At 45.8% G+C, this 22898-nt stretch overlaps 2 protein-coding genes across 2 annotated transcripts in view; both read right to left on the bottom strand.

Moving 5' to 3' along the window:
• The window catches only part of LOC148144780 (uncharacterized), a 45681-nt gene extending 32112 nt beyond the window's left edge, over window positions 1-13569 (bottom strand). The window contains exon 1 of the mRNA XM_087975071.1: window positions 12257-13569. Coding sequence (XP_087831197.1) covers window positions 12257-13569 — 1313 coding nt within the window. The remainder of the gene's footprint in view (window positions 1-12256) is intronic.
• Window positions 1-19887, bottom strand: part of LOC148144770 (uncharacterized) — a 392813-nt gene extending 372926 nt beyond the window's left edge. Inside the window, exon 1 of the mRNA XM_087975115.1 lies at window positions 19820-19887. The gene's annotated coding sequence lies outside the window, so the exon portion shown is untranslated. The remainder of the gene's footprint in view (window positions 1-19819) is intronic.
• Window positions 19888-22898: the final 3011 nt, after the last annotated feature.

Below are 22898 nucleotides of genomic sequence, written 5' to 3' on the forward strand. Positions count from 1 at the left end.
ATAACAGACCACTTCATCCCTGCCAAATATTCTATTGTGACTTTGAAGAAACAAATTGTAATCGAAAGATAACATTTTCCTATCTTCTCTTTTGTGGTGTGACCTATTTGGATGGGGCAAGGCTTACCAGGGTAGCTCATAGCACAACTGGTATCAAACTGGCACACAACACCTTTACAGGGTAAAGACCATTTAGACTTGTTCTGTAAATGAACTGTTCAATCTCTGATGAAGCTGAAAATGTGTTGCTGGAAAAGCGCAGCAGGTCAGGCAGCATCCAGGGAACAGGAGAATCGACGTTTCGGGCATAAGCCCTTCTTCAGAAGAAGGGCTTATGCCCGAAACGTCGATTCTCCTGTTCCTTGGATGCTGCCTGACCTGCTGCCCTTTTCCAGCAACACATTTTCAGCTCTGATCTCCAGCATCTGCAGCCCTCACTTTCTCCTGTTCAATCTCTGACCACTGCAATAGTCATTCTTGGTAATGTACAGTCCCTCAGCAGACCAGGACATCTTCCTGGCATAGTTGGTGCACAGTCTCTGGTTGCTCGGGATCGCACAGGTAAACTGTCCCTTCATGTGCACCAATGCTGGCAATGGCAAGTCCACACATCAGGGCAAGTTCGATCTTTATCATCCCCCCCCCCCCCCTTGCAAGGGGCTCGTCTGATGAGCTTGCAATGATGGAGATGAACCCAGGGGCAGATGAGAATTTAAAATTTGAATTTAGGCTGTTGTTAGGAGCAACAGGTGTATGTAGGTTTTTATTAACCACAAAATGGCTTTTCAATTTAAAATAGCTTCAGGTTATGATTTGACACTGTGAACTTGAATTGCTGCTTTGCTGAGTTGGTTAGCTTTGGGGAAAAGAAAACAATGGAGTTTAATAATATGAATCATATGAATTTGGTATTCGAACTAACCTTGAACGAGCAAGCACAGGATGATTTTGAGAGTAAAACAATCTGTTTCCTAGGAAATATTGGACTAACCTGCTGTCAATCATGTCACCTTATTACATTTGATTGGTCTTTTAAGGCTGTGCTGTCTCTTAAAAAACATGTAAATGATATGTAATTTTCGAAAGTAATTCTGCAATTTCGCCACGGAGCTCAGAAGCTTTAACTTCTGTGTTGCTGGACAGAATTGCGTCAGACTGCCTTGCTTTATTAAACTGATAACTTTGCTTTGTACAGTCCGCATTCCGTTCGTTCTTTGACCGATCTCGAGACGGAGGGGTCCCGTCTGGGATCCAGATCTTCAAGGGTGGATTGGCCAGGCTAAATTCCCTCCATAGTGTCCAGGGATGTGTAAGTTCGGTGTATTACTCTGGGATAAATGTAGGGCAATAAGGGGAGGGATATGGGTGAATTACCATTCAGACGTTGGTTTGGACTTGTTGGGCCGAGTGGCCTGCTTCCACACTGTGAGGATTCTTTGAAGGGAAGGGATTTTTGCAATCTGCTCTCCTTCCATCTGCTGCAGAGTTCTGCTCTCGGCCTGTCCCCGCTCCCTGCCCCATTTTTGACATCACAACGCGGAAGTGGCAGTATCAGTTTCAATGTGAAACACCCTCCTCTGGGCAACTCCTCATCCTGGGAGGGAGAGAGGGATGGGGAAATCTGTTCACTTGTAGCAACTGGAGTGAATCCAAGGAGGGAATCTACTCTGCCAACTCAGGTATGTGTCTTAATTACCCGGGTGAGGAGGGACGGATGATAGCAATTGGGGAGGGGGAGATACTTCATTTTTATTTTTAAAATGCATCTGATTCCCACAAATAAATTCATCAGGTTCAAGTACAGCACGTGCAATGATCCACATTGCAGCTTCAAGCTGGCTGCAACAGTTTTACATCCTCTGTTCTTGCTCCGTGTTGGCTGCAGCACATTTGGCTTCCTTCCCTCATCTCTTCTTTCTGCCACCCCCCCACCACCCCCGAACTGTTGATGCTTCCAAACTGACCCTCAAAAGTTCAGGTTATACTGCCATTCTTTCCCAGTTTTCAAAACCCACAAAATACAACTTTCCCAATCCTCTGAGTATTGGAGTTGGGAGGTTATGTTGTGGCTGTACAGGACATTGGTTAGGCCACTTTTGCTCTCGCTCCTATCAAAAGGACGTTGTGAAACTTGAAAGGGTTCAGAAAAGATTTACAAGGATGCTGCCAGTGTTGGAGGGTTTGAGCTGAATTGTTTTGGGCTGTTTCCTCGAGTGCGGCAGAGGTGTTTGTATACATTTATAAAATCATGAAAGGCATGGATTGGGTAAATAGACAAGGTATTGTCCCCTGGGTCTGGGGGTGTCCAGAACTAAAGTGTAATAGTTTTAGGGTGAGGTGGATGAGCAAAGATTTAAAAGAAACCTAAGGGCAACTTTTTAACTCAGAGGGTATTGAGCGTAAAGAATGAGCTGCCAGAGGAAATGGTGGAGGCTGGTACAATTACAATATGTGAATGGCATCTGGATGGTTTCTGAATAGGAAGGGTTCAGAGGGGTATGGGCCATGTGCTGGCATATGGGACTAGATTAATTTAGAATATCTAGTCAACATCGATGAATTAAGACCATAAGACATAGGAGTGGAAGTAAGGACATTCAGCCCATTAAGTCCATTCTGTCATTTAATCATGGCTGATGGGCATTTCAGCTCCACTTACCCACACTCTCCCTGTAGCCCTTAATTCCTTAATCAAGAATTTAGCAATCTCTGCCTTGAAGACATTTAACGTCCTGGCCTCCACTGCGCTCCCTGGCAATGAATTCCACAGGCCCACACTCTCTGGCTGAAGAAATGTCTCCTCATTTCTGTTCTAAATTGACCCCCTCAAATTATCAGGCTGTGTCCCTGGATCCTAGTCTCCTCTGCCTAATGGAAACAACTTCCCAGTATCCAGCCTTTCATAGCCAAGCATGATCTTGTAAGTTTCTATTAGATCTCTCCTCAACCTTCTGAACGCAAATGAATACAATCCCAGGATCATCAGCCATTCATCGTATGTTAGGCGTACCATTCCAGGGATCGATCGTGTGAATCTCTGCTGGACACACTCTCGTGCCAGTGTATTCTGCTGTTACTGCCGCTGAGTCACACCTTGAACCCTGTTTAGTGGGTGAAGTGGGAGGGGCAAGAGGATCCTTTCTGTCGGGTTTGCTGCTCTCGCACCCACTTTACTTCCAGTGCTGTCTGATAGCACCTTCCCTACGGAATTGATCTGCAGGAGCAGATTGAGGACATTTTTACCCTGGATGGAGTGTAATGTTTGTCCAACCCCTGCAGGTAGGTCTGAAATAGATACATTTGTCTCTGTCCCACAGGGCTAGGCTGGTCGGCTCAATTGGCCTCTATAAGTGTTTTTGCTCTGCCTGAGCCTCCACCTACCCCTCTTCATCGCCCCTTCCCATCCCTCATCAGCAAACTGATATCCCCCACTTATCGCACGTTTGCTTTATACCACTTTGCTTTTACAAAAGACCCACATTAGTACCTGTTTTCGCAAATCAAAAGAAATCCAAAGAGGATTTTTGCTTTCATGAGAGGCAACATCCTAGTGAACCTTCTCTGCACCCTCTCCCAGAGCATCCAGGTCCTTCCGGTAGCATGCTGGCCAGAACTGCACGCAATGTTATGAATGTGGCCGGAATAAATAGCTGTAACATAACTTGCCAACTCTTACACTTAAGGCAAGCGTGCTGTATGCCTTCTTGACCACGTGCTGCATGCTTTGCCACTTTCAGGGATCTATATGCCCAGATCCCTCTGCATGTGTTCTGTAATTTAATGTACAATTCTTATATTTCCTTCTCTTCCTTTCTCCCTCATCTGTATCCAGCTTCCCCTTAATTGTATTCATCTCTTTCCCCCCGTTCCTCACCTCTCCACACATCAGTGTATCATAAGATCATAGGAGCTGAAATTAGGCCATTCAGCCCATTGTGACTGCTCTGCGATTCAGTCATGGCTGATAAGTTTCTAAACCCCATTCTCCCAGTAACCCTTGATCCCTTTCATACTCAAGAAACTATCTTTCACAGCTTAAATGTACTCAATGACCTGGCCTCCACAGTCTTCGGTGGCAGTGAATTCCATAGATTCACCACTCTAGCTGAAGAAGTTTCTCTTTACCTCCATTCTAAAGGGTCTTCCCTTTGGTCTAAGGCTGTGCCCTCGGCTCCTAGCCTTTCCTAGCAAAGGAAACATCTTCCCAACATCCAGTCTGTTCAGAATTCTGTCGGTTTCAATTAGATCCCCCGTCATCGTTCTAAATTCCATTAAATATAGACCCAGAGTCCTCAAACATTCCTTATTTGTTCAGATGTTCATTCTTGGGACCATTCTCGTGAACCTCCTCTGAACACACGCCTAGGCCAGTACATCCTTCCTGGGATTTGGGCCCAAAACTGCACACAATACTCCAAATATGGCCTGACCAGAGTGTTACAAAGCCTCAAGTACATCCCGACTTTTACATTCAAGTCCTGTCAAATTAAATGTCCTCATTGCATTTGCCTTCCTAACTGCTGTCTCAACCTGTAAGTTTACCTTGAGAGAATCCTGGACTAGAACACCCAAGTCTCTTTGCACCTTAGATTTCTGCATTTTCTTCAGTTCCAAGGGTGACTGTTGGTGTAGGGGCAGCACCAGAGATTTCCTGACATGTGGATTGTATTCGGGGGTACCAAGTAATCTGAGGAACTGGCAGTATCTCAGGAGAAATGGTTATTCCTGGAGGAGGTAGAGAGGAATGTGGCGTGATTCTGTAAACTCGAGGTCTCCAGAAGTGTGCAGAGGTGGTGTTAGAATTTCACACCACAAATGTGAAAGCGAGGAAACTCCACCAGAATTCAGTTATCAGACATGACAGGCCAATGGTGTCTATCTGTGATGTTAGAATTCTATGATGCTTGGAACTGAAACATAAATTTTCAACCCCATGTATTTCATCTCCTTTGTAATAGAGGCCTCTATTTGTATTTTTCAATTGGTGTTTGTACCTGTCTGCTACTTTTGATGATTTGTGTACTTGGTCTCCAAAGTCTTTTTTTCCCTTTTATAGTGCTTAGTTTCTCATAATTTAGCAGTTCTCCAATCAGTCTTTCTTGGGTGAAAAGTAAATGGTTCTGATTTTGTCGTATTGGGTGACATTAAACATTTTTTCCACTCATTCGCTTAACCCATGAATGCTGTTTAGCTTCTTCCTGCTCCTTTCTGCACAAGTTGATGCCCCCCCTGCCCCTGGATAGTTGATAGTTGACCAAGAACTAGATAGGTGTCCCCTTGATCCAACCTCTCGAGCAATAAGCTATCAGTAACCAAGGACAAAGGTCTTGGACTCTAATTGTTAGCAGTAAACCTCCACTAGGGACAGATTCTTTGGACATGATCTTTGCTTTTGGCACAGAGGCAGGAAACATCTCACCTGTTTCAGATAAATCAAATTACTGACTGTCAACTCCTTTGATACTGACACTGTCATGACACTGTCAACTCCTTTGATGCTGAGCAGCGTGAATTGAGTATTTACTGGCCCAACAAGAATGGATTTCCCAAACTGCCCCCGTGTTGGTGACAGTCATACACCCAAACCAGCTGCTAGTTGGGATGAGCCTTCTCTCTGAATCAGGAGGTCACAGGTTTAAATCACAGGATGTTGCTGGTAAGAGGTTCAGTGATGGAAATGTCATTCAGTAGAAAATACTAATAGCTTCCAGAAATTATGGCGAATGTAGGGGCTAGTATAAATAAAGAACTGACGGATATTAATATGTATGAAACAAAAATGCATCAGAGAATTGAAAAGGATTTAAAGTAGCTAAATTCCCTGGGCTTGGTGGTTAACGCTAGTTCACTGGAAAGTGGCACATGTCATCCCACTGTTTTAGAAAGAAGGAAGAGAGCACAGGGAATCAAATGAAAGGTACAACGACAGTTAAAAATTAATGATAGGACTGAGCAGAATCAACATGGGCTTATTGGAAATATATGCTGATCAAACTCAGGTCATTATAGCTAACAGAATATATGAATGTCCAAATTAGGAGCTGAAGTAAGCCATTCGGCTCATTAAGCTGCTCCACTCCAAGAAGATAATGGCTGATTACTTTGTGTTATACATTGCACATTCGCATCCATCCCCATAACCTTAGATTCTTTTTAGGCAAAGGAATTAATCTACTTCTGCCTTAGAAATATTCAATGGTCCTGTCTCCACTATCTTCTGTCGCAAAGTATTCCAAAGCTGCACAACCTTCGAAAAATTTCCCTCCTTCTTTGTCACAAATGATTGTGTTTTTTGAAGAAGTAACAAAGAGGATTGATGAGGGCAGAGCAGTAGATGTGATCTATATGGACTTCAGTAAGGCGTTCGACAAGGTTCCCCATGGGAGATTGATTAGCAAGGTTAGATCTCACGGAATATAGGGAGAACTAGCCACTTCGATACAGAACTGGCTCAAAGGTATAAGACAGAGGGTGGTGGTGGAGGGTTGTGTTTCAGACTGGAGGCCTGTGACCAGTGGATCGGTGCTGGGCCCTTTACTTTTTGTCATCTACCAAAATGATTTTGATGTGAGCATAAGAGGTACAGTTAGTAAGTTTGCAGATGACACCAAAATTGGAGGTGTAGTGGACAGCGAAGAGAGTTACCTCAGATTACAACAGGATCTTGACCAGATGGGCCAATGGGCTGAGAAGTGGCAGATGGAGTTTAATTCAGATAAATGCGAGGTGCTGCATTTTGGGAAAGCCAATCTTAGCAGGACTTATGCACTTTATTGGTAAGGTCCGAGGGAGTGTTGCTAAACAAAGAGACCTTGGAGTGCAGGTTCATAGCTCCTTGAAAGTGGAGTCGCAGGTAGATAGGATAGTGAAGAAGGCATTTGGTATGCTTTCCTTTATTGGTCAGAGTATTGAGTACATGAGTTGAGGACATGTTGCGGCTGTATTGGACATTGGTTAGTCCACTGTTGGAATATTGCGTGCAATTCTGGTCTCCTTCCTGTTGGAAAGGTGTTGTGAAACTTGAAAGGATTCAGAAACTATTCAGAAGAATGTTGCCAGGGTTGGAGGATTTGAGCTGCTGGAGCATCGGAGGCTGAGGAGTGACCTTATAGAGGTTGAGAAAATTGAGGGCATGGATAGGATAAATAGGCAAAGTCTTTTCCCTGGGGTCGGAGAGTCCAGAACTAGAGGGCATAGGTTTAGGGTGAGAGGGGAAAGATATAAAAGAGACCTAAAGGGCAACTTTTTCACGCAGAGGTTGGTATGTGTATGGAGTGAGCTGCCAGAGGAAGCTGCTACAATTGCAACATTTAAGAGGCATTTGGATGGGTATATGAATAGAAAGGGTTTGGAGGGATATGGGCCGGGTGCTGGCAGGTGGGACTAGATTTGGTTGGGATATTTGGTCAGCATGGACGGTTTGGACCGAAGAGTCTGTTACTATGTTGTACATCTCTATGACTCTATAAATGGGTGATCTAATTGTTCGTTCACAACAGTAAGTAAACATCCCTCAACATCCATCTTTTGAAGACCATTGAGGCTCATAGAAACTTCAATCAAATCACCCCTTGCTATTCCAAACTCTGGTTGAAAGTCAGACCTGCCTGTCTAATGATTTTCCATTAGACAGTCTGTTCATTGTGGGTGTCAATCTAGTTTACCTTCTGTGAATTGCCTTTAATGCATTTTCATTCTTCCTTAGGTAAGGATATCAAAACTGAGCACCGTGTTCAAGATGTAGTCCCACCATTGCTCTGTAACTGAGGCATAATCGCCTTACATTTATGTCATTGGCCTTTCTAATCACTTGCTGTGCTTGCATTCTAACTTGTGACTTATTTGCAAGGCCCCCCGATCCCTCTACATCTCAGAATTATGCAGTTGTTCTCCAAGTAGGTAACAAATTGCATTTTACCATATTGTACACCACTTGCAAGAGTTTTGCTTATTTATTTAACCAATCTATCAATCTGCATCATTGATATGTCATCCCCACAATGTACATCTCCATCTATCTTTGTGTTGCCTGCAAATGTAACCACATACCTTTGATCCCCTCCTGTAAGTCATCTATCCAATTGTAGAAAGTTGAGGAGCCAGCAGAGATGCCTGTTGGAACCCCATCATACATTGTCATATACAACCAATTTGACAAAAGAACCATTTTTGCATATTCTGTTTTCTGCCAGTCAGTTGATGTTCTATAACTCTACAACATGAGCTCCTCTGTGCAATATGCTTTTCGTGAAAACGTGTCAAACACCTTGAGGATATTCAAGTTCAGTACATCCGCAGGCTTCAATTTACATACTCTTTCAAAGAATTCCTTTAGGACAGCATGGTGGCATGGTGGCTCCCTCTCACGGCCATCTATTTGATTTCAGTCTTGAGTCGACTATCTGTTTGGAGTTTGCATGTTCTGTCTATGTCTTTGTGAGTTTCCACTGGGGGCTCCACAGTCCAAAGATGTGTAGATTGGGTGGATTAGCCACGCTGGATTGCGTAATGTCCTTGGATGTACAAGCTAGGTGAGTTAGCTATGCGAAATGCAGGGTTACGGGAGTAGGGTGGCGGTCTGGATCTGGTTGGGATGCACTTGAGGGTTGGTGCAGGACTTGATTGGCCAAATGGTCTCTTTCCACACACTCGGAATTCTATGAATAAATTGGTGAAACAACATTTCGTTTTCATTTTAGCATGCTGATTCTTTTCAATTACCACGAGCTTTTTGACATGGTGGTTAGAATCTCTTTAATTGATTCAAAAACAAATGTTTAATTGCCATAGACTCAAGGGACCACATTTTCCGTGATGTATCTTTCCCTTGAAGAACAGAAGTATTTCCAGTCTGAGGAAAACTTGCCTGAATCAAATAAATCTTGGAAAATTAACATTAATGCAAATATGAACTCATTAGCCACCTTTTAAAATTCTCTGATGAAGTCCACCTGAACCCAAAGATTTGCCAGCCCATAGCACCATCAGTTCGCTCAATAGCATTTATCTAATGATTCTCATTTCACCAAACTCCTCTGTTTGTTCAACCTATGGGGTTAAAGGCAGGATTCTTGACAGTGTGGTGGAACAGAGGGATCTTGGCGTCCAAGTCCATAGATCGCTCAAAGTTGCCACCCCGGTTGATAAGTTTGTTACAAAGGTGTACGGTGTGTTGGTTTACATTAGCAGGGAGATTGAGCTTAAGAGCTGTAAAGTTATGCTGCAGCTGTATGGAGTACTGGTTAGATCACACTTGGAATATTGTGTTCACTTCTAGTCACCTAATTTTAGGGAAGATGTGCAGGGAAAATGACAGAGGAAACATCACAGAATCGCTTCACAGGAGGCTCCCAAGCACTGAGGATGTCACCTAGACAGGGGACGAAACGTCTGCAACACAAATTCCCAGCTCGGTGAACAGAACCACAACAGGAAGCTATGTAAGCTGAGAGAGGGTACAGAGGACATTTACCTCGATGCTGCCTGGAATGGAGGGCATGTCTTAGGTTGGGGGAGCTAGGGCCTTTCTCATTGGAGCGAAGAAGGATGAGAGGTGACTTTATAGAGGTGTACTGTATGTTGAGAGGCATAGATAGAACGAATAGCTAGAGACTTTTTCCCCAGGTCAGAAATGACAGGGCATAATTTTAAGGTAATTGGAAGAGGGTTAAGGGGAGATGTCAGAAGTAGGTTTTTTACTCCGAATGGTGAGTGCATGGAATGCACTTCCAGGGTTGGAATGAGAGTCAGATACATTTAAGGACATTTAAGCGACTGCTGAACAAGCACATGGACGGCAGCAAATTGAGGGGAATGCAGGCTAGTCTCATCTTCAAGTTGGATAAAAGGCTGGTACAACATCGACGGCTGATGGGTCTGAACTGTGCTGTATTGTTCTACGTTCTCGCTCCAGAATGTTGCAGCAGCAGTATTGGAAGAACAATATTGCGTCAAACCCCTTGACACTTCCAGAGATGGGCACTGTCGATGGAAACTCGGTTAAATTCTGCCAGCAATCAGGTGATAGCCGGGTGGGGGGAGGGTGGCAGCGGTGAGAGTCGATGGAAACTCGGTTAAATTCTGCCAGCAATCAGGTGATAGCCGGGTGGGGGGAGGGTGGCAGCGGTGAGACTGAACTTGCTTACTTGAGAGGTTTTAGTTTTGGTTGCTGTGTGCAATGAAGTGTGAATCATTGTTTCAGCAGTTGGTTCTGTGTGTTTCTGAGTCAGTGGCCAAATTAAGGCGATTCACCCACAACCAGAGCAAGAGGCTGGGATTAATATTGACTCCACTGCATTCAGCATGACATCACGTCAATACTGTTAGACACCAACCCCCACCCCACCAGAGATCTCAAACCGAAACACCCAAAGAGAAGCGCATCACCCTATAATCTGTAAAATTAATGTGAAAAGTGGTGTAACCTGCTCTAATGTTTAAAAATAAATCCCTGACACTTTAAAATCAACAAAAATCCATTTATTTATCCAACAGTAACGGTGAACAGATGAACTAAACTATTAACAAATCAAATAAATCCCTTCTAACTACTGACTGTTCTGGAATGAACCAAGATTCTCATGATATGCTGATCCAATAAATATGATTCCCTCTCGTAACAAAAAATGGAATTTAGTCTCTCAGATTACAGCCAGGTTACATGTCTCTTGGAATACTCTGTGCCGCCTTCTGTTGAATCTTCTGTCAGGAATGCCCTTCTCAGTTTTTTTTAAATTGATGCATTCTCTAATATAGAGATGACTGTCGGCCAATTTCCCCCTCTCAATAGAACTGAGGACTCTTGGCTCTCGCGAGGGGGAGTTAGAGATCTGGGCGTTCAGTCAATTGTACCCTGAAGGTGGCAACACAGGTCAATGGAGTGGTCACGAAGGTTTCATTCAGCAGTGTGTAAATAAATTGTTTTCCTGGAAGCCAAGTGATTTGACCAGCTACATCACTCCTGAGATAACTCTGCCGAAAACAACTAAAAAAAGTTAGGGTCTGGGCTACCTTCCAAGAATGTTTTGAGGGGATCTGGCCTGGTCCATAACACTGAACACCTGCAAATTGTGTCTCCAGGAAGGATGTAGTGAAAGTTGAAAGGGTTCAGAAAAGATTTAAATGGATGGTTCTGAGGTTGGAGGGTTTCCTTCCCCGGGATTGAGTACAATGATTGGCAGGTTATGTTACAGTTGTATAGGACTTTGGTTTGGCCACATTTGGAATACTTCATACAGTTCTGATTGCCACATTCCAAAGCATCCACATCCTTTTGGTAGAGGGTGCAGAGAAGGTTCACCAGGATGTTGCCTGGTAAACAGGGCGCTTGCTATGAGGAGAGGTTGAGTATATTAGGATTATTTTTTATTAGAAAGATGCAGATTGAGGGGAGGACCTGAATGAGATCTACAAACCATGGGGTGGCATGGTGGCTCAGTGGTTAGCACTTCTGCCTCACAGCACCAGGGCTCTGGGTTTAATTCCCCCTTGGGCAAGTGTGTGGAGTTTGCATATTCTCCCCGTCTCCGATTGTCCTCCAGGTGCTTTAGTTTCTTCCCACAATCCAAAGATGTGTGGGTCAAGTGAATTGGTGATGCTAAATTGCCAGGTCAGGGGTAAATAAAGGGTAGGATAATGTGTCTGGGTGGGTTACTCTTCAGAGGGTTGGTGTGAACTTGTAGGGCCGAAGGGCCTGTTTCCATACTATATATGTTTCCTACTATATATATATACTAGATACTGTCTTTACTATTGGCCAGCACCAAGTTGTCCCTTTGTAATTGGATCCTTGGTAAAACCGTAACCCAGAGGAAGTATTGCCTCACTCAGCAATTTCAACCCATACCCTGTCTCCAAGTAAGTTTCTCCCCGCTCATTTGCCAGGAAGGGGCAGTGTAGAGTCAACCAGACTGCTGTGGGTCTGGAGTCATGTGTCGGCCAGACTGGGTAAATCCTTTCCCACAATGCCAGTTCCCTTCCCTAACAAGGGAGAGAGTGAATCAGATGGGGGCTTTCTCCCCCCCACCTCCCCCTCCCTGAAACGGTCTCATAGTTAGATTCCGAACTCCACATTTCTGACCGAATGCCAATTCTGCCATCTGTTGTGGTGGGATTCGAACCCGGGAGTCCCCAGAACCTGGTTGATAGTCCAATCGATAATGGCACTCGGCCGTCACTCCTTCAATCCCCCTGCGATGGCACGTGAACTCGCTGGTGCTCCTGCAGGTGGGAGGAGCAGGGGAAGCCCTTCCCGCACTGAGAGCAGGTGAACGGCCTTTCCCCCGTGTGGACCCGCCTGTGCCTCAGCTGGGTGGAGGCCTGGGGAAAGGCATTCCCGCACTCCGGGCAGCTGAACGGCCTCTGCCCTGTGTGGACCCTCTGGTGCCTCGTCAGGGAGGAGACGTGGGTAAAGGCCTTCCCACACTCGGGGCAGCTGAAGGGCCTCTCCCCCGTGTGGGTCCGTTGGTGTCTCAGCAGGTTGGAGACTTGGGTAAAGGCCTTCCCGCACTCGGGGCAGCTGAAGGGCCTCTCCCCTGTGTGGATCCGCTGGTGGGTCAGCAGGGAGGAGGCGTGGGGAAAGGCATTCCCGCACTCCGGGCAGCTGAACGGCCTCTCCCCTGTGTGGACCCGCTGGTGCCTCGTCAGGGAGGAGACGTGGGTAAAGGCCTTCCCACACTCGGGGCAGCTGAAGGGCCTCTCCCCCGTGTGGGTCCGTTGGTGCCTCAGCAGGTTGGAGACTTGGGTAAAGGCCTTCCCGCACTCGGGGCAGCTGAAGGGCCTCTCCCCTGTGTGGATCCGCTGGTGGGTCAGCAGGGAGGAGGACGTGCTGAAGGTCTTCCCGCACTCCGGGCAGCTGAAGTGCCTTTCCCCCGTGTGGACATGCTGGTGGCTCCTCAGATTGGAGGAGCAGGTGAAGCCCTTCCCGCACTGAGAGCAGGTGAACGGCTTCTCCCCGGTGTGGACATGCTGGTGGGTCAGCAGGGTGGAGGAACTGCTGAAGGCCTTCCCACACTCAGGACAGCTGAAGGGCCTCTCTCCCATGTGGATCAGCCAGTGCCTCATCAGGGAGGAGGCCCGGGTAAAGGCCTTTTCGCACACAGGGCAGCTGAAGGGCCTCTCTCCCGTGTGGACCCGCAGGTGGGTTTGGAGGTTGGAGTAATTGCTGAAGGCCTTCCCGTACTCAGAGCAGCTGAAGGGCTTCTCTCCTGTGTGGAACTGCTGGTGCCTCAGCAGGTCGGAGGGATAGTTGAAGGCCTTCCCACACTCAGAGCAGCTGAAGGGCCTCTCTCCCGTGTGGACCCGCCGGTGGGCCAACAGGCCAGAGAAAAACATGAAGACCTTCCCACAATCTGGGCAGCTGAAGGGCCTTTCCCCTGTGTGGTCCCGCTGGTGGGCCAGCAGGTGGGAGGAATGTCTGAAGGCCTTCCCACAGACAGGGCAGGGGAATGGCCTCTCCCCGGTGTGACTTCGCCGATGAGTCTCCAGGGCAGACGGGAAACGGAAGCCTTTCCCACAGTCGCCACACTTCCACGGTTTCTCCACAGGACGGGATTCCTCGGGTTTCTCCATGGATGAAGCTTCAGCAGCACACAATCGAATTTCCAGCCCTTTCCTGTCGTGAATTCCTCTTTCCAGGTCGTATAGCTGCTACACGCTCCACAATTAGTGCTCTGCAACAGTAGGGTCTCTCGTCCAGTCCCACTGATGCTGAAAACATACTCAGTCAGTCAGGAACCAAAAAGCTTTGATCCCTCTCACAGAAATCAGTCGAAAATCGTTGCGGTCCTGGTGGACTGAGTGACTGTCAGACATTGACAGCGAAGTGAGGATCACAAATGCTTGAGAGTCAGTCGAAAAATGTGGCACTGGAAAAGCACAGATTTGTCAGACAGCATCTGAGGAGCAGGAGGGTCAATGTTTTGGGCATAAGTTGATTGAGAAACTTCCGCCATCAGATCTTCAAATACGCTGTAAAAAGAGATTACAAAAGTCATCACTGCCAGTGCAGGGTAGAAATTCTAAAAAAGGAATTCTACTTTCTGCAGAATATTCTTTTATTTTATTATTTCACAAAATTGAAAGCACCATCCCACTCTCTCTCCCCCTCTGTTCTCACTCCGCTCTAACCAATTCCCCGGAAGGTGCTGAGTCAGGATCTTACAGGGGCAGAAAAGCAAAAACATCAAGACTGACATCTCTCTGAATTTTGGATACCTCCACCTGAAAGTTAATATCTTTCACAACATTGGGATCCTGCTGAGAGTGAGCAGGTCTGATTTTGGGAAGCAAATACATTGTGTGTCAATTCAGGATGAACCTGCCACGCAGCTTCTTTAGGAACAACCAGAAATAAAATGGTTAACATCCCTGGGAAGGGGAAGCAAAATGAGACATCAAGGTCTTAACACTGACACCAGAGAGAAATTGAATATACTGACATGGCAAACATTAGTGGAAAGCCAGAGTCATAGAGGTATACAGTACAGAAACAGACCCTTCGGTCCAACTCGTCTGTACCGACCAGATATCGTAAATCAATCTGGAACCGTTTGCTCACACGTGGCCCATAGCTGGGGTCATCCCCACCCCACTGTCCTGAGACCTTTATGCCTCCAAGCTGACCTTCAAAGGTTCGGTTTTTCCCTCCATTCTTTCCCGGTTGTCTTTTGTAAGTTTTGAAAACTTTCCCAATCCTCTGAGTATAGGATTTGGGAAGTTGTATTGTCGCAGTACAGGACATTGGTTAGGCCACATTTGAAACATTGTGCACAATTCTGGTTTCCTTCCTATCAGTAACATGTTGGCGAAACTTGAAAGGGCTCAGAAACATTTACAAGGATATTGCCAGGGTTGGAAGATTTGAGCTAAAGGGAGGCTAGGGCTGTTTTCTCTGGAGCGTTGGAGGCTAAGGGGTGACCTTATAGAGGTTTATAAAATCATGAAGGGCATGAATAGGATAAATAGGCAAAATTTGTTCCCTGCGGTGGGGAGAAGGGGAGGCCCAGAACAAGAGGGCATAGGTTTAAGGTGAGGGGGGAAAGAAACAAAAGAGATCTGAGGGGTAACCTTTTCACACAGAGGGTAGTAAATGTATAGAATGAGCTGCAGGAGGAAGTGGTGGAGGCTGGTACAATTGCAACATTTAAAAGGCATCTGGATTGGTATATGAATGGGAAGAGTTTGGAGGGATATGGGCTAGGTGCTGGCAGATGGGACTAGATTGCGATGGGATATCTGGTCGGCATGGACAAGTTGGACCAAAGGGTCTTTTTCTGTGCTGTATGACTCTGGAACTGTTCTGTACTGGTCTTAAAATCATGTTCTTGCCTTCCCCCACAAACATTCACTTCTTTGTTGTTCAAAAATCAGATGAACTCAGCCTTGAATATATTCAATGACCCCCTAACTGCAGGAAGACACCCCGACTTCTGAACTCAATTCCTCTTGCTAATATACTACTTGCCTTGCTGATTGCTTGCTGCACATGCCTGACAACTGGCAGCGACTGGTGTAGAAGGACGCTGAGGCTCCTTTGTCCATCCACACATCACTCCTGATGAAGGGCTCGTGCCCAAAAAGCCAACTGTCCTGCTCCTCGGATGCTGCCTAACCTACCGTCCTCTTCCAGTCCCACACTTTTTGACCCTAATCTCCAGCATCTGCAGTTCTCACTTTCTCCACATCCAATTACATCTCCATTTAAACAATGCACTTCCTTTCTACTTTTTTTCCACAGCAAAGGCTATAACTTCATATTGTGGTACTGCATTTGCCATGTGTTTGCCAGTTGTGGTCTTCTCTATATCGGGGAGAGCGAGCGCAAACTTGGGGAATGGTTCACTGAGCATCATATCTGGGTCCACAGAGCTGACTAGCGTTTCCAGTCACCACCCATTTCAATTCCCCTTCCCACCCCCTTTCTGACATGACCATATTTGGCCGCCTCTATTGCCACAACGAATCAAACCGCAAATTGGAGGGACAACACCTCATCTTAATAGAGAAGGAAGTAAGCTATATATAATAGATCCCTACAGAGTGCTGAGGAAAAAAGGGACCTTACTGTCCAAGTTCAGAGATCCCCAAAGGTATCAGTACAAGTAAAACGGGGAATGAGGAAGGCAGCTGGATGGGTATGTGAATAGGTGGGGTTTAAAGGGATATGGGCCAAGTACTGATAAATAAGATAGATTAATTTCAGATATCTAGTCAGCATGGACGAGATGGACTGTTTCTGTGCTGTACAGCTCTATGGCCATCCACTTCATTTTGAAATGTTTGCACTACCACTTGGAACATCCTGTTAGGGTTCAGAGTGTGCCAGGTCCTGACATCTCCTTCCTCATGTCTCCTATGTATTTTAAATCAATACTACCATTTGTATGTTCCTGGGTTAGTACTTTAAACACACAGACACATACAATATAATCAGAGTTTCTACTCGGTAGAGACAGTGCTGATTTGTTTCAAGTTTGCTAACAGGGTATCAGAAGGGGAGGATCTGCAGACAGAAATCTTGGAAGAAATTCCATAACAAGAACTGACATGGTCACTCAATATCACTGGGGGGTTGAATCTGGAAAGAGAAATCCATTCGACCTGCTTCAAAAAGGTACTGGACATTAATGTGAGCAGAGAAGCACTCAGAGAGGAACCACCAGTGAACTGAGCTTTTACTGGTTACACAGAATGAGTGTATGTGTCCCAGTGAACTGACAATGGGAAAGAGCTTTAACCAGTTACACAGACAGAGGGGGGCTGGGGCATTTATTTTACCCCTGGAGCATCAGAGCCTGAGAGTTGACTGTAGAGAGGTTTATAAAATCATGAGGGGCATAGATAGGGCAAATAGCCTAGGTCTTTTCCCCCCAGGGTTGGAGAGTCGAAAACTAGAAGGCATAGGTTTAGGGTGAGAAGGGAAAGATTTGAAAGGGACCTAAGGGACAACTTTTCATGCAGAGGGTTGTGCATGTATGGAATGAACTGCCAGAGGAAGTGGTGGAGGTGGGTATAATTGCAATGTTTAAGAGGCATTTGGTTGGGGATATGAATAGGAAGGGTTTGGAGGGATATGGCCTGGGTGCTGCCAGGGGGAATTAGATTGGGTTGGAATATCTGGTCGGCATGGATGAGTTGGACCGAAGGGTCTGTTTCCGTGCTGTATACCTTTATGACTATGATGAGCATTCGGAGCGTGGCTCCTTCATCAGGTGATTGTGGAGTATAAAATCATAAGACAGAAAATGGTTGGAAAATCATTACAGTGCACTGAAATGATATATTGAAAAACCCTGGATTGTTAAGTTTTTCATTTTTTAGTATGAGCTGTTCATATCATTCATTTGAAAATTGCGGAATTTCCTGAAAGACATCTTGAGATAATAAGGTTTTATAACAAAATGTGACATCTCAGTTCTGACAATGCATTAAAGGTGTGAATTCAGAGTCTGTCTGTATCCCAATCTTGAGTCAGACTGGTTCTATTTCCAAAGAGGAATTTACAAAATATTACATGGATTGAACAGCCTGTATATTGTGCATTTTTGAGAAAAATAGAATGTCTCTGCAAATATAATTCTGCAAATACAAATTCATCCCCATGGATGTATGTGTGTGTGAATGAGACAGAGAAAAGTCTATTTTGTGTTGTATATCCCTATGTCTACTTGATAACAGATGCTTTATTTCTGTTGGTGTAAATATTGTTGTAAATCATAGCGGGGTATGAATAGTTAGATGTTAGGGAGAGAGAATGCCTCAAGAGGGGCACTATAAGAATCCTGGGAGAGCCCTATTTCTGGTTTACTTCCTCATGAACAAACATTAAGCATGAGCATTTATTTATTTCTAATTTTGTTCTGTTTCTCTTGTTTGATTCCCAGCTAGGACTACACTCTGTGTCTGGATGGTTGACAGGTAGAGAGATTGTGGCTTGAGTCTTGAATAACTGAATGTTTTATTGTTCCAGAAGATGTAGGGGTGGGGGTCAAGGCTTCAGCAGAAATCTAGCAGAGCAGAGAACAGACCAATATCTTACTCTGTGGGAAACTGAAATCCGAGCTGATCGTGGCTGATATATCCATTGGCTCAGCTCTTCCTCCCTGCATTATCCCAACTACCCTTAACTCCCTGACCATGAAAACCCATCCAATTGTGTCTTGAATATACTTAATGAAGATGCCTCTACTGCTTCCTTGGGCAGAGAATTCCAAAGATTGACTACTCTCCAGGAAAAGCAGTTCCTCATCTGTCCTAAATGGCACAGTGAGTAGCACTGCTGCCTCACAGCGCCAGAGACCCGGGTTCAATTCCTGCCTCGGGCAACTGTCTGTGTGGGTTTCCTCCGGGTGCTCTGGTTTCCTCTCACAGTCACAAAGATGTGTGGGTTAGGTGAATTGGCCATGCTAAATTGCCTGTAGTGTCAGGTTAAGGGGTAAATGTAGGGGAATAGGTCTGGGTAGGTTGTTCTTCAGGGGGTTGGGGAGGTCTTGTTGGGGGTGAAGGGCCTGTTCCCACATTAAGTAATCTAATATAATTTAAAATCTACTCCCCTTAACTTGAGGCCTGGTCTCATCCACCAGCAGAAATGACTAGATAGGATAGGGGTAAAAACAATGACTGCAGATGCTGGAAACCAGATTCTGGATTAGTGGTGCTGGAAGAGCACAGCAGTTCAGGCAGCATCCAAGGAGCTTTGAAATTGACGTTTCGGCCAAAAGCCCTTCATCAGGAAGAAAGGCAGAGAGCCTGAAGCTTGGAGAGATAAGCTAGAGGAGAGTGGGGGTGGGGAGAAAGTTGCATAGAGTACAATAGGTGAGTGGGGGAGGGGATGAAGGTGATAGGTCAGGGAGGAGAGGGTGGAGTTGATAGGTGGAAAAGGAGATAGGCAGGTAGGACAAGTCCGGACAAGTCATGGGGACAATGCTGAGTTGGAAGTTTGGAACTAGGGTGAGGTGGGGGAAGGGGAAATGAGGAAACTATTGAAGTCCACATTGATGCCTGGGCTGAGTTCGCCTGATTTTTGAACAACAAAGTGTGGATATTTATATTGTGTGGTTGAGGTGTTTTTTTTTTGGAGTACTTTGTGTGTTGGATGCACGTTTAAAATGGAAGGCAAGACAATGGTTTTAAGACCACGACAGAACAGTTACGTTAGACAGCACCGAAACGGACCCTTCAGCCCAACTATTCCATGCTGACTATGTTCTCAAACTAAACTAGTGCCACTTGCCAGTGTTTGACCCACATCCCTCCGCACCGTGCCTACTCCGGTACTTATCCAAATGTCTGTTAAACGTTGCATCTGTACGTGCATCCACCACTACCTTAGATTAGATTAGATTACTTACAGTGTGGAAACAGGCCCTTCAGCCCAACAAGTCCACACCGCCCCGCCGAAGCGCAACCCACCCATACCCGCTACATTTACCCTTTACCTAACACTACGGGCAATTTAGCATGGCCAATTCACCTGACCTGCACATCTTTGGACTGTGGGAGGAAACCGGAGCACCCGGAGGAAACCCACGCAGACACGGGGAGAATGTGCAAACTCCACACAGTCAGTCGCCTGAGGCGGGAATTGAACCCAGGTCTCTGGAGCTGTGAGGCAGCAGTGCTAACCACTCTGCCACCGTGCCACCCACAACCTCTGGACATTCATTCCATACATGAACCACTCTCTGTTTATGAAAACCTTTTCCCGAATCAGTCCACGGCATGCATTCATTAGCAGCAACCGAAAGGAAAGGGAAGTCAAAGATTGAATCCAAGAATGAAAAAAAAGGAAAAGGAGTTGAGAAGAGAGTGCCATACTCACAGATGGTTGACAGAGTAGGGAGGTTGCAGTCTGGAACAAACTCACTCTTCATTCAGAGACAGAGCAGCAGCAGCAGCTTCCGAAACTCGTGTTCCAACTTCTGCAGTCAGACACTAGGAAGGCACTGATTAGCAGGAGGACCACTCACCTTCCGGTCCTCCAAGACTCCTGATTGGCCCACCAAAAGAAAGTCGCGTCGTGTGCTTTGCGTGCAGTGAGGAGCATGCGCAGTTTCATCCTTGTACCGACGAGCATGCGCAGTATGCTCTCTGGCGATGCTGCTGTTACTGACAGGATTTCAGTATCTGAATGCCAAGAGAAGTTAAAAAGGGGAGAGCCCCCCTTTCTTCCCTCTGTGATATTTACCTTTCCTACACGCCCCATGACTTTATAAATAGAAATAAGGTCACCCGACAACTTGTGGTCGTCAATGGGCGACCAGAAGTGTACTCAGTCCTCTCCACGTGGTCTCACCAATATCCTGCACAACCACAACGTGATTTCCCAACTCCTACACTGAACGGTGTGAACAATGAAGGAAAGTGTGCTAAACGCCTCTTTCACCACCCTGTCTACCAATGATGCAACTTTCAAAGAACTATGTCCCCGGTTTGGAGATGCCGGTGTTGGACTGGGGTGTACGAAGTTAAAATTCACAACACACCAGGTGATACTGCAACAGGCTCATTTGCAAGCATTAGCTTTTGGAGCACTGCTCCTTCATCAGGTGGTTTACTTGTAGCAACTGGAGTGAATCCAGAGAGGGAGCAGATTCTGCAAAGGTGCTCAAATACTTTCTATCTCTCTTTTGGGTATTTTCCTTGTGTATTCCCTCAGTTTGGCACGTATGCAGTTTGCCCCCTGAAAAATGGTTTTTTTCCTCATGTTCACAATTAAAAGTGTAGTTTCTCATGGAACTGAGCCGCATTGAAAGGATTGGCATATTGATATATATATATATATATATGTACACATATTTAGTTTAAGATTAGATTAGATTAGATTTGAATGAAGATTTCCTCTAAACACACCTAAACCTATCTGGCTGCATGAGGGATTTCAGGTTTCTGTGTGCTGGGTATTATGTGATCAGCAGGCATCTGGTAAACTACAGTATCCCCCACCTATGTTATGTTCGTTTAAGTGTCCCGCCAATGATCACTTATTTTGTGATTTTTTTTGCAGGAAGACGTGCCGAAAGAAATCTGAAAACAAATGATACATCAACATCTGACAGAGCCACTTGATTCATTGGGACTTGAATATCAGCAGCCATTCCAATCAAGAAGACATGGTTGCTTTTGATTGCTTGAAAGATTTTGGAAACTGGTGCGGCAGGAAGAATACTGAGACACCGAGTGAGGGAGATTCAGTGCGCTGATTGTGAAAAGTGCTTCACACCATTTACTCAGCTTGGGGGAATCAAAGTCTCATCCCTCACGGTGGGGATAGACTATGTCCCCGTTCTGATTGTAATTTCAAACCCAGACCAACACAAGGAAAGCTCCCCCAATGGGGAAACCGTGGAAATGTGGGGGCTGAGGGAAAAGATTCCCTTCCCCATCAGTGCTGGAAACCCACAGACGTATTCACAGCAGGGAGAGGCCATTCACCTGCTCGGTGTGCAGGAAGGACTTCAGTCGGTTCAGCCATCTGGAGACGCACGAGTGGGTCCACAAGGGAGAGAAGCCATTCACGTGTCCCATGTACGGGAGGGAGTTCACTCAATCAGCTGCACTGCTGACCCACCAGTGGGTCCACACCGGAGAGAGGCCGTTCACCTGCTGTCAATGCGGGGAGGGCTTCACCTGCTCCTCCCACCTGGGGAGGCACCAGCGTGTTCACGTGCCATCGCAGGGGGGATGGAAGGGGCGATGGCCGAGCGCCGCTAATAACCCCGCTCTGGGGACTCTCAGGTTCGAATCCCGTCGCGGCAGATGGCAGAATTGGGATTCGGTCAGTAATCTGAACTTCAGAATCTAAGGATGAAACCATTTTCAGAGGGCAAAAACCCATCTGATTCTCTCATGTCCTTTTCAGTGATGGAAACTGCCGTTGCGGGAAAGGATTCACTCAGTCGTCCCAGCTGTATGCTTTACCCGGCTGTACGAAGGATCCAGTTACAAAGGGACAACTCAACTGACCAATAATAAAGAAAGTGTGGTGGTGGGAGTGAGTGTGTACGCCTTGTGATGTGGAGATCTGAAGCTGCAACAAAGTTGGGTCGCAGTAAAGGTTACCTGAACTCACCGTCAGGCTTAAACTCTCATTGAAAGCTGTGAGATCCAACAGCTTCTCATTTCTTTCAGCCACCAGCACCGAGTTTCCAGTGTTGGTCTCAGAAGGAGCAGTGAATGAGTAGCTAGTATTGTTCGAAATTGTAAATTTTTCAGGACTGCAGGTTTATTGTTTCATTGGCATTGCAAAGTTTACTGGCAACAGTGGGAGGTGTGGGCTGTATTCACTGGAAACACAGTTTTAAAATGACACAAACACCAGGGTATAGTCCAACAGACTTATTTGGAAGCACTAGATTTTGGAGCGCTGTTCCTTCATCAGGTAGCTGTTGATGGTAAGATGCAGAATATTTAACAAAAGATTATAGTGTCATGCAACATAAATGATATATTGAAGAAACCTGTTAAGTCTTTCATCTTTTAAAATGGGTTGCAGATTTCGGTTCATTAATCTGTAAATCCCAGAACTTCTTTTTAGTAACATTCTCCAGGTAACTTAATGTTTTATAAAGGGAGGTGACACCTCAGGTCAGACAATGCATGAGAGCTGTGAGGTTAGAGTCTTTCTGTATCCCAGTCTTGAATCAGACTGGTTCTATTTCCAAATACATAATCCTGCAAATGCAATTCACCCCAAAGACTTCCATGTGTGAGTGCATGCATGAGACAGAGCGTCTGTGTGTGTGCGTGTGCATGCTGGTTAAAGTGTGCGTGTGATGGAGTATAATTGTGTGAGAAGGTGTGTGCATAAATGTGAGCGTGAGGGGTGTATCAATGTGTGTCTGAGAGAGAGCCTGTATATCAGAGAGGGTCTGCACGACCGTGTGAGTACTTGAGTGTGT

Source organism: Chiloscyllium plagiosum, unplaced genomic scaffold (genome assembly GCF_037043375.1).
Source record: "Chiloscyllium plagiosum isolate Xiang-an unplaced genomic scaffold, Cpla_swu_hap1 HiC_scaffold_27, whole genome shotgun sequence".
NCBI lineage: Eukaryota > Metazoa > Chordata > Chondrichthyes > Orectolobiformes > Hemiscylliidae > Chiloscyllium > Chiloscyllium plagiosum.